Below are 10,336 nucleotides of genomic sequence, written 5' to 3'. Positions count from 1 at the left end.
GTAGGGCACAATTCTTGAGGAGAAAGGGAGGGCTGAAGATACTTAAGATACCCGATTCATTTGAGGGACAGGCCATTGTGCGAGCTCAAAAAAAAAAAGGGGGGGGGGGGGGAGGGTGCAAAAAAACCCCAATCTAGACCTTCTCATTCTCTCAATGTTTTCCACGGGCTTTGGAGTCTCATTCAGAAGCTCTATGCAAGTAGGACTGGTGATAAATGTGATTCACCATGCTTGCCCCATTCCTTCTTGGTGGGACATTTCAACAGAGGGTTTACCTAATCCCTTCCTACAAGGAAACACTAAAATTATTTTCCTCCAGCTCCTTATGCACCACCCACACTGCCCTGCACTAGGACTTTCTTTCAGGCAGGAAGATGTCTTTGCTCAGAAAGGAGCACAGTTCATTGCTGGGGCACGTGAAAGGCAACCATCAACCTCCTGCTCACCTGAAACAAATGCACGTACACAGACTGAGGCCCACCACTCTCAGCCCTTCAGCGAGACATCAGTTTGTCTCCCAGTTTCCTGAATCTGGCAGCTGGTTATTTCAGGTGCATCACAAGGTCTGACAACCAAGCCCTTTCCCCAGACTTCCAAGCTCCTCAGCGTGGGCCAACACGGCCCGGAGATGACCTCTCTGGAAACCAAGCACTGATCCGGGGGAACCCAACCCCAGAGCTGAAAAGCTCTGCAAGCCACAGAGCTCCAAACTACCCCTCTCCCCGTGTTTCTCTTACTCTCTGAAGAGCATCTAGAGAAAATCTCACCTGCTCTGAGCCTAACGTAGCCCTTTCCTGTTGTCAAAACACCTTTTGTAAATGTGGGGCTCCTCTGCCACCAAAACCAAAATCCTCTTCCTACTGGCTCTCCTCCACACAGCCCCCTCGGGTAGGTACCCCTGAAACTTCCTTGTTTCCCTCACCCAAACCCCACATCTCCACGTCAGGGGTAGCAAGACACCAGGCCCATCTTCGCTCTCAGGCTTCTCCCTACACAGACACCCATACACAAGTCACGAACTACATCCTCAGGACTCCCTGCCCAGTTCTTAGGGATTAAATTTCCCATGAATCTTAAAGCAGATGACTGTTACTCTCCTCAGCCCCCCACAACTTCCCAGTGTTACACCTCACGTATCTGCCCATGCTTCTGCACAACCCCTGAGGATCACGAAGCAAAAGTCCCTGATGCAAGACTGCTGCTGCTATCACCAAGCCAGAGCTTTGTGGCTGGGCTTCGAAGTATGTGGTCATCAGCAGTAGACAAAGTCTGCATCAGAGCTGTGATGATTCAGAGGGGTTTAAAGTAATTTTTTTTCTCTCCTGGCAGCCAATAAGAGCACACAAAGAAGCACATCTTCCCTTGCAGGAAGCAGGGCGGTCGCTCTTCTCGCTGGCAGGCTCCTCTTCTGAAGCGGTGGCGATGGCAGTGAACTTCTCCTGCGGCTTTGCCATGCTTTGCTGCTTAGCACTCTGGGGGTTCAGCACGGCTAGAGTGGGAAATAATTTCTGTTCTTCTTGTGCTTTAGGTCCTGTGAGTGCTGCTTTCTAAATAACAGCCCTTCTCCAACTGCTGCCCGTGCTGGCTCAGCACTGCAGGGTTCAGACTGCAGCTGAAAATCCAACTGCTTAAAAGACTTTCTCCCCTTGTAGAGAACCATGTTATCCAGGGACATAATCTAAGGATGTTAAAGTCAACTTCTAGTTTTAACTTATTTGTCAGCGTTTAAACTCTGTATGACCTTGATTATTAAATCTAAAGACTGTGGGTGACAATTTGACTGCTAAGTACAGACGGGCACTTGAGTGCCGATTAGCTGACTTTAATGAAACATTACTCCGTATCGTTTCTTTCTTTGCTGAGCAAGGAAACTCTCTTGATTGCAGCTGGCCTTAAATCTTTAGAATGGGAGCTGCAGACAGGAGCTTTTTCTCTCTGAAGGCTTTAGTTGTACTTCAGTTTTACTTTGGTTCCCATACACAGAAAGTACTAACGCACTTGGGGATGGTGTTTGGTTAGCCAGTAGCTTTTTGTTTCAGCTGCGGTTTCCTTTGGGGGTTGCAGAGGCATGCAGGAACTCTGCTGCGTCTTAAATGTAAAGATAAAGTCTAGTCTTGCTCCTTGTACTGGGGAGGAGGTTTTGAAAGCATCTCATGGAGAGAGAAAAAAAAAAAAAAAAAAAAAAGCAACCTGTTACAATCTGCCTATTTGCATCACTGCAGGCTGGGAGAGAGCATCCATAGGATTGCGCTCTCATACTGCAGGAACAGGGCCCCCAAATTATTCCTCAATGAGGAAAGCACAAGAGAGAGCCTTTTAATACAACATACAACTCTTCTCTGCAAGAGCAGCCCTCTCTTGCTTAATAACAGACAGTTGCCTGTTAAGTCAGAGCAAGAAAAGAGTCTACCCTACGACTGTCCAACAGAAGGAGAAGGGACAGATTTTTTTTCCCCTCTCTCTTTACATTTCCAAACCCAGAAGCAATGATGGAGTCTGAAATACAAATGCTCTGGCCTGGCATGGCATGCTTTGGCATCTCCCTGTAGAGCAGTAAGAGCAGTTTTCCCAGGTCATGAGATCACATCCCTCTGGGCATCTGAGTATTGTAGGTATCTAGCCAAGTAATGGAGCATCTCTGCTCACACTCAGGCCTGGACAACAAGCCTTGTCAGATACTGGTATGCCCAGAGACCTGCACTCTTGTTGGACCCTCCAGGCCATTCTGCTTTGTGCCTGGAGCAGGGCCATCACCTTACACACATTCAACTCTTTAAGGTAATGACTCTCAAGGGCCAAGCTAGGGAAGGAGCCATCAGGAAAGGCTGCGGTGAAGAAAATCAGAACTACAGGTGCCTCTCACACCAGAGAGCTTCTGGGTTTTGGAAATAGTGGTGTAAACTATTCCAAACAGTAAAAGTGATTTCAGACCAGTGTGTGTTCCATGCAGTGACCACCTTGAACAAGAATCAAAGCACATAAAGAAAAATAAATCCTAGCCTGGAGGAATCTGGGTCACTAGAGGAAAATAGGGGGGTGAAGTTCTCCCACAAGGGCTCAGTAGACTTGATACCCACTTTGCTCTGGTATGAGTCATTCTCAACACCAAGTGGCAATAGGCAAAGGAGGTGAAATGCCTGGTACCTCTTGGTGAAAGCTGGGACAAAAATATACCAGCCTACCACCTGCTTACAACAGACGGTGTATTACCAGCCTGCTACCTGTCTACAAGACATGGTCCAGCTTGCTAGACTGTGAGCCCACCTCTCCAGATGTTGCATTTCAGAGGCCTTGCCACATGTGACACTGCTGGGACTACCAGGCACGGGAGTCAGGAACAAGGGCACTTTGGACTCTGACTCTTGCTTTGAGTAACACATTTCATAGTTTTCTTCCCATACACACAGTGTGACTTCAGCCAGCCTCACTCATCCTGCCATCCCATGCCTAGAAAAAACCAAACATCACCATGACTCAAGAGGTGTGAGGGCTATTAAGCAGCAAAGGGACCTTGTGCTAAGATTGAAAAAGCCTGCGGTTGTCTCCTCCTACTACAAGGGACAGTATCTTCTGTCAGCACCCCCACCACTGCCACATCTGACTTTCCAAGAGGCATAAAAGTGTAGATTCAAGCAAGGTCCTGGAGAGCAGCCAGAAGAGCCCAAGTCAGTGACCTACTCTCAGCCTGGTAGCCTGGCTTAGTTGCTAGGTGAGCTCAGGGAAAAGCTGGTTCCTATAAGCTATTGGTATCGATGGTGCAGGAAAAAGCATGGCATCCCTGAGGCAGAGGACAGCTGGCCTCATGGGCAAAGCCCAAAGCAAGGCCCTCCTCTGCCGCAGGCTTCCTTTCTGACTTCAGGGAGGTCCTGCAGGTCCTTGAATCACCTGTGGGTCCCATCACCTTAACCCCCAGGCAGAGTCCCTGTTCAGAACAAGAGGACAAACAGATGCTTTGGAAAGTCTTACCCAGGAGCTGAGCACTGGATAAGATGTGCTGCCTGAGAAATACCTTCAAGCTCTAGGCTGCATGGTCACGACTCTTGAATCCCACCCTTGTTGCAGTGGGAAAATACCATCCCGTAGACAATAGTCTCAGGACCTACAAGTGGATTCTGGGCTGGCAGGTGAAAAAACACTGCCAGGTTGCCCAGGACTGGCTGTATACCCAGTCTCAACATAGATCAGAGACGTGAGATAGGAAAGCTTGTCACTCCACACCATACTCAAAGCCACTTGCAGAACATCTGCTCCTCTCAGACACATGGCCTGGGTCTCTCAGCTCCCACCTGCAAGAAAACATGGGGGTCATTAAGGTAGCTGGACTATCAGCCAGGAAGATACACAAGTTTGGACATCCTTGCGTTGAGGAGGGACATGGAACTGAGTCTCTCCTTCGGAGGTCAACACTTTAATCCCTGAGCAGTGTTACAAGGGGGTACAGCCATTACCACCTGCGAGGGAGGATGCAATAGTGTAACTAGGATGTACATAAGCAACCTGAAGGCTGAATTTTTGCAGCCTCCTATGCTGATGATGGCGTGTAATGCTGGTTTTGTTCTTGGGTTTTTTTTTTAAATAGACTCTGGATCACCAGGTTGCCCTCTCTCTTCTACTCTGGTTTCCTCAGTACAAACTGGCTTAAACACACAGTCTATGCTCTGTGTTTGGCTGTTAGCAAGAGATCTTGCTGTGAAAAAAAGCTGGAGGTGATAAAAAGCTTGACTTTCACAGCAAATTCATGACAAGCTCTGCATGCACATTGGTGTGCACATGCACATGCAGGCTCACTGCCTACACACAGTGTGAACTTCAAGGGCCACCTCCTGCGCTGCCAGGTCTTGGCATCAGCAGCAGCTGCACCGCAACTTGCACAGGTTGCAGATTTTTCTTCCTCTTGTTTATATTTCAGAAGTGGGAAAACAGAGGGGAAGGCAAATGTAAAAGGGGAGGAAATAATGACATCAATTGTAAGCTTCTAGCTTCTTTTAAATTGAAAAAAACCAAACCAAAACTAAAAAAAAAAAAACAAACAAACAAACACAACAAAAAAAACCACAAAAAACCACAAGCAAAGCATGGGGAAATTAGCTACAAAACCACATAAAAATACACAGTAATAAGGGCTGTGTGGAAAGAAGCACTCAAATTTGAAAGTTTGTGGCCTCCCCCCATCCAGTCTCCATTTCCTACAAACCTTCCTCCTCCGTTTCATGGCTGTGATAAGATGGTCCTTGGCATTTGAGATAAGGCAACAGCACTTCAGCACCCCAAGCAGCCCGTTCTGCAGGACAGGGGGGAGCTAGTACAAGTTCTGTCCCAGGCTCTTCCCTGCCCAGCTGGAGAACAGGGACACCCTCTCCTTTGTTAGCATCTCATCACCCTCATCTTTATCACCACCTAAATCCTCCTAAAATAAAAACCTCAAGAAGCCATCAAAGGATTAAGGGAGAGGGGAGGGAAAGACTTATGTCTGCAAGTTAAACTTGAATGCCAACTGAGAGCAGCAGGGCTCTGCCAGCCAGTGTTTGATACGTTATCCAAATTATACTGTTCTCTGAGCAACATGATCTGACTTTATAACTAGATGCAAAGTTGGGCCTTCTATGAGCCGGGAGTCGTACCAGAGATGTTCTAAATAATATTCATGATACTCTGGCTTCTTCTAGGTCAGTCTGAGCTCTGCTACCACTTCTAGCACAGTCTTTATGTCACTTCATTCCACAGGATTGTTTCACCATTTCAAACATACAAAGGAAAATTACTTTGTAATGGATGCGAGGAGAGTCCTTCTGAAGCACAAGTGCATGGGACAAGTAAGAAGGTTTAGCATTGGTTCAGAGGGCTGAAGCTCCCACCATTTCAGGCACCTGATGTGTTTTGCACTCACATTTTGTGTTGTTTCAGCTACAGATGTACCACCGCCTCATTCGACCATGAAACCTGGCTTCCCTGTCCCGATGAACACCGACAACCCTGGTGTTCGCAAGGCAGCTCGCTTTGGGGTTTACAGATACAACAACAGTTCCAATGACCTCTTTCTGTTTAAGGAATCGCAAATAAACAAAGCCATGGTACAGGTAAGAAGAACCCAGACTTCTGGTGGTCCTCCAAACCATTTACCAGTTGACCCTCCTGCAGAAAACTGGAGATATGGTAACTGTGATCGTCATTAGGATGGCTCTGCATGCCCAAAAATCAACAGCACATGTCCCTCTATCCCCTCCAACTGCTTCACAGGAGAGCTCTGCCCCCCGCCTCCCCAGTAATTCAACACAAAACACTTAAATCCACACCAGTACACACAATTCACAGAAGTAGCACTTGATTCCTAGCCAAAATTTTGGCATCCCTTTCCCGTGCCCTTAATTTAAAGGGGGAAACTATTTTCTCTAGATTGTCAGAGGGCTGAAATACATGCTCCACGTGGAAATTGGACGCACTGTGTGTGAGAAGAGGGAGCACTCCAGCCTGGACAACTGTCACTTCCAGAGGAAAAAAAAACTTCAACAGGTATGTGTCCAGTTCCTTTTGGGGTACCCAGTAACTGCAGGTGATTCTTGGCCACCTCTAGCTGTAGGTGCTAGAGGTATTTCCTGGGAGGGGGAAATCCTTACACAGGTGTTCCCACTTAGATATGATTACTTAGCAAACAGTACTTTTCCTAGGATAAAGGGGGCAGACAAAAAGATGCTGTTCTCTCCTGCCCCATCATGGCCCACAATGCTAAGACCAACCAGCAGCCACCTGAACTTTGTCACCGTTTCCCCCCTTTTATTTGCAGATGCTGAGATGCTATTTTGAGGTCTGGATAACACCTTGGTTACACAAAGCATATGTCCCCGTTGCTCTCTGTCACTGACTCACCTTTCCCCATGAGAGCCTGAATTCCAGGGGATCTACCACCATGAGTTTTTCCTTGCCTGGACTGTTGAGGCTAAAACTGAAGTGGGGAACGGCTGTACAGAATCACCACAGAGCTTTTGTCTCAAAGCACAGGGTTGTTTTTCCTCCCTGAGAAAGATGCTGAGAAATGACAAAGACAAGACCTGCCTTGACTGAATTTATTACTATCCAGTTGTGTATCTGTTTTTCCAAAACTAAACTGCAGATGAGAGCATGTTGTCCTTCATTCAGTAGAGAGCTATCCACGCTCTGGCTGGATTTCCAAGCAGTGTGAACACACTCAGGAAGCTCTGTTGGACTTGCTTTATTCTGTGATGAATCTTCAGGCAGCTATGATGTAAATAAGTCTAAACCACAGCACATGTGACTACAACACTGAGGAAAGCTTTACAACAATGGGATAGTTTGCCTGGAGATACACAGATACACCAAAAAAAGAAAAAAGCCTTAAGAGTCTCCAGTGCTAGAGAAAAGGTTAGACATATCTGTCAGGAACACGTGAGGCAGAGTTGTTCTCTCTTTAAGACAAGAGTACGGATAAGGCTGTCTTGAAGCACACCCACAGCCCAGAAATGACACAGTCTGACTAGTGCTTCCACTTTAGTCAAAAACTAATCTATACTATGAAAGGGCAGCCTTGCAAATGCCAAGACGAATAAATCCAAGTGTATTCCCAAAGCGTATTTTTGCTGAGGTTAAACAATGGAGTTTCATTCAGGTTAATACAAGACATTCCATCTCTGGCTGACTACAGCTTATATTCAAGCTTAGCAGAATGATGGTCTTCTCTAGGCGGGCATCTACCATTCCTTTAGCCCTCGCTCTTCATGCATAGGCAGATTATTGCTTACACTGGACTAAGGCCCTTATTCGGAAGGATTTGCGTAACCGCTCCTTAAAACAGCAATAGTCTGGGCCCATATTCAGTCGTACACAAACCAGCACTTACAAATGGATAGGGCCCTGACCTAAGCTGTGATGAACATTTTCCTTCCACAAACACCCCTTTTCTTCTCATATCTGTTGCCTCTCTGCAGCAACACTGTAACTCCCATTGGCGGTGGCACCCCCACTTTCACCCTTTATAACAACCATTCAGTCAAGAAAGGTCAGTGAGGGCTCCAGGCCAAGATCCATGGATCTTAAGACAGATGGATCTATTCACAGCATAGCTGAGGTCTCTGCTCCAAGTAATCCCAAAGTAAACCTTTGTAGGCTGGGCAAATCTCAAGTTCTGCTTCACAAACACCACTTGTGATGAGCAGGTGGCCCAGCAGCAGCTCAAATTCAGTACCCAGTGCTGGAGAGGCAGCTGTGCTGCATCTTATCTTTGGGGCCATCACTGTCTTAGCTGGAAAACAAGAAATGCTCAAAAGAAACCTCCAGAAGGGCCATGGATGGATGTAGCATGGTGCTACATTCATCCATCACACAAGCCACCATTGACAGCCTGATGCCAAAGACAAGGAAAAAGAAAGCCAACTATGGCGGCTCAAGTTGTCCACACAGCAGGAAAGCCAAGCCATGGCTAGGTTTGTAAGATGGCAAGAAGAGCCGCTCTCTGAATCTCAAAGGGGTTAGCAACGGTCTCAGTCCCTCTTCCACTTCAGTTGGGTGCTTCACACAATGCCAAGGGCTTCCAACCAGGCTGTTGGCTCCAGAGAGCCTGTGCCCAGAACAGGCCAGACAGATCTACGTTTCTTCCTTCAGCCAGTGTGACAGCCTGGGGCTCAGTAACAGATGTCATCAGCCTTTCCATGCGCCCCTCTGGAAGCAAGAAGGCAGCTCACAATCTGCTTAGGTCTGTGCAGAGATTCATGCAGGCAGTAAGCCCACCACCGAACCCTCTCCCATGTATGACCCTTCAAGCCCCTGGCATAAAGGGCTTCATCTCAGTTTCTCAGTGAGTCAATTCCCCATTTGTCAAAGAAACAAAAGTTAAAGCCAGGTGAAGATGGCATCACGCAGGCCGACAAACCCAACATGCTCTTGCTGCTCTCTCAAGGAAAATGCAGCAAGATCGTTCGAATCTCTCTATTCAAACAGGCTTGTTTGGAAGCACGTTTTACATAGAACTGTTGCCACCATTTACTGCAACACAGATGAGCTCAGTGCAACCAACACAGTGGGAAAGGAGACAAGCAGCTTCTGAGAAAGACAGATTAGCCTTACGTTTACAGCTGCAGCAAAGTATTTACTGTAACACTACCATAAGAAAGGCACATTGGAACAGCAGCATCCATCGTCCCCCCAGGTAGATAACAGAGTTATCGTGAGCACCAAAGAAAGGAGCAGAGCTAAAGTCAACTGAGCTCTTTGTACCACTCCAGAGCATTTTGCTCAGGAAGGATTTGGGCAATTAAAAAAAGAGTCTTGCATCAGGAGGACACTGCTAGCACTGACCTAAAGAACTGCAGCTAAGTACCATTTCATCACAATGATGAGCAGCAGTCAAAAAGCCAATGTCTCTGCCTTCTGCATCTTTGCTAGAATTCACAACAAGGTTAACTATTCACCAATTCGCTCCAGAGAGTTCATATCCTTGCAGAGCTTGCTGAGGCCCTGACATCTATTCTGGGCTACAGAAGCAATCAAATAAAAATAAATATTTCTAGTAAAGATTTCAGGCATAAGGAAAGAAGAGAAAGTTGTTCCTGCCAGCTCCAGATGCTGTTGAAAAAGGAACAATCCCAGCAGTGACATTAAGAGTTTCTGGGACAACCTTCAGCAGTATGGGTTCATGCAGCAGAGCTACAAGCAAGCTGAAGAAGCAGCTTCCTTCAGCTTCAGATCTCCCTCCAGCACGCTGGAAGGACAGGGCTTGGTGCATGATAGACTTTCTTGGCTCATCTGCTTACGAGGATACTTAGCCCCATCTAAACAAGAGTTCCCTAACAAGTTTGTCACACGGAGGGACTGGCCACACAGGAGACCTCCACACATATAGTGCTACTCAAACCAAGCTAGCCCAAGTTTCGCCTGAGCTTCACAGTGCCCAGCGTTCCTCAGATGGAGATCTACATTTGCTCAAAAGCTTTGCTATGCAAATATTTCCTCTCACACTCTCACTTCTTAAATTGCATAGGAAACAAACTGCCTGCCACCAAAATATAAAGCATTGCTGATGGACAGACTTCCCACTTCGCATTCTCTTCAATTCAGTAGCTCCTTGTTAAGGACCTGGAAGGCCTTTCTGTACCAGTTGTACCTGATTTCACAGCTTGTCTGACTGCCAGGACCCACTGACAGCGGGGGGAATCATGCATGCAGCTGCACAGAACCAAGACAAGGTTTAGGTGACAGCAGCTAGATAAGGAAACATGACTTTGGCTGGCTGGGAGGAAAAGAACTTGTATATAGCTAATGACAACCTCTAATTTTTCAGTCCCTACCTCAAACAAAGCAGCAAAAATGAGCTGCCCCATGTGTTCAT

General features: G+C 47.0%; 1 protein-coding gene across 2 annotated transcripts; it reads left to right on the top strand.

Annotated features, from left to right (window-relative positions):
- Nucleotides 1-1,377: 1,377 nt before the first annotated feature.
- On the top strand, nucleotides 1,378-6,927 carry LOC104167850 (cystatin-F-like). 2 transcript variants are annotated; one of them, XM_009708240.1, is made up of 5 exons: nucleotides 1,378-1,483; nucleotides 5,609-5,614; nucleotides 5,905-6,077; nucleotides 6,394-6,510; nucleotides 6,782-6,927. In XM_009708240.1, exons 1-5 carry the CDS (start codon nucleotides 1,423-1,425, stop codon nucleotides 6,857-6,859), a joined length of 435 nt encoding a protein of 144 aa, XP_009706542.1. In that variant the 5' UTR covers nucleotides 1,378-1,422; the 3' UTR covers nucleotides 6,860-6,927. The 2 variants fall into 2 exon arrangements, with proteins under 2 accessions (XP_009706542.1, XP_009706541.1); XM_009708239.1 differs by lacking the exon at nucleotides 5,609-5,614 and adding an exon at nucleotides 4,855-4,874 and having other exon boundaries at nucleotides 1,423-1,478; nucleotides 6,782-6,859.
- Nucleotides 6,928-10,336: the final 3,409 nt, after the last annotated feature.

The sequence above is a fragment of the Cariama cristata genome, unplaced genomic scaffold (assembly GCF_000690535.1).
Source record: "Cariama cristata isolate BGI_N322 unplaced genomic scaffold, ASM69053v1 scaffold5109, whole genome shotgun sequence".
Classification (NCBI taxonomy): Eukaryota; Metazoa; Chordata; class Aves; order Cariamiformes; family Cariamidae; genus Cariama; species Cariama cristata.
Note: the sequence above shows the minus strand (reverse complement) of the source record. Positions and strands in the feature narration are given on the sequence as shown.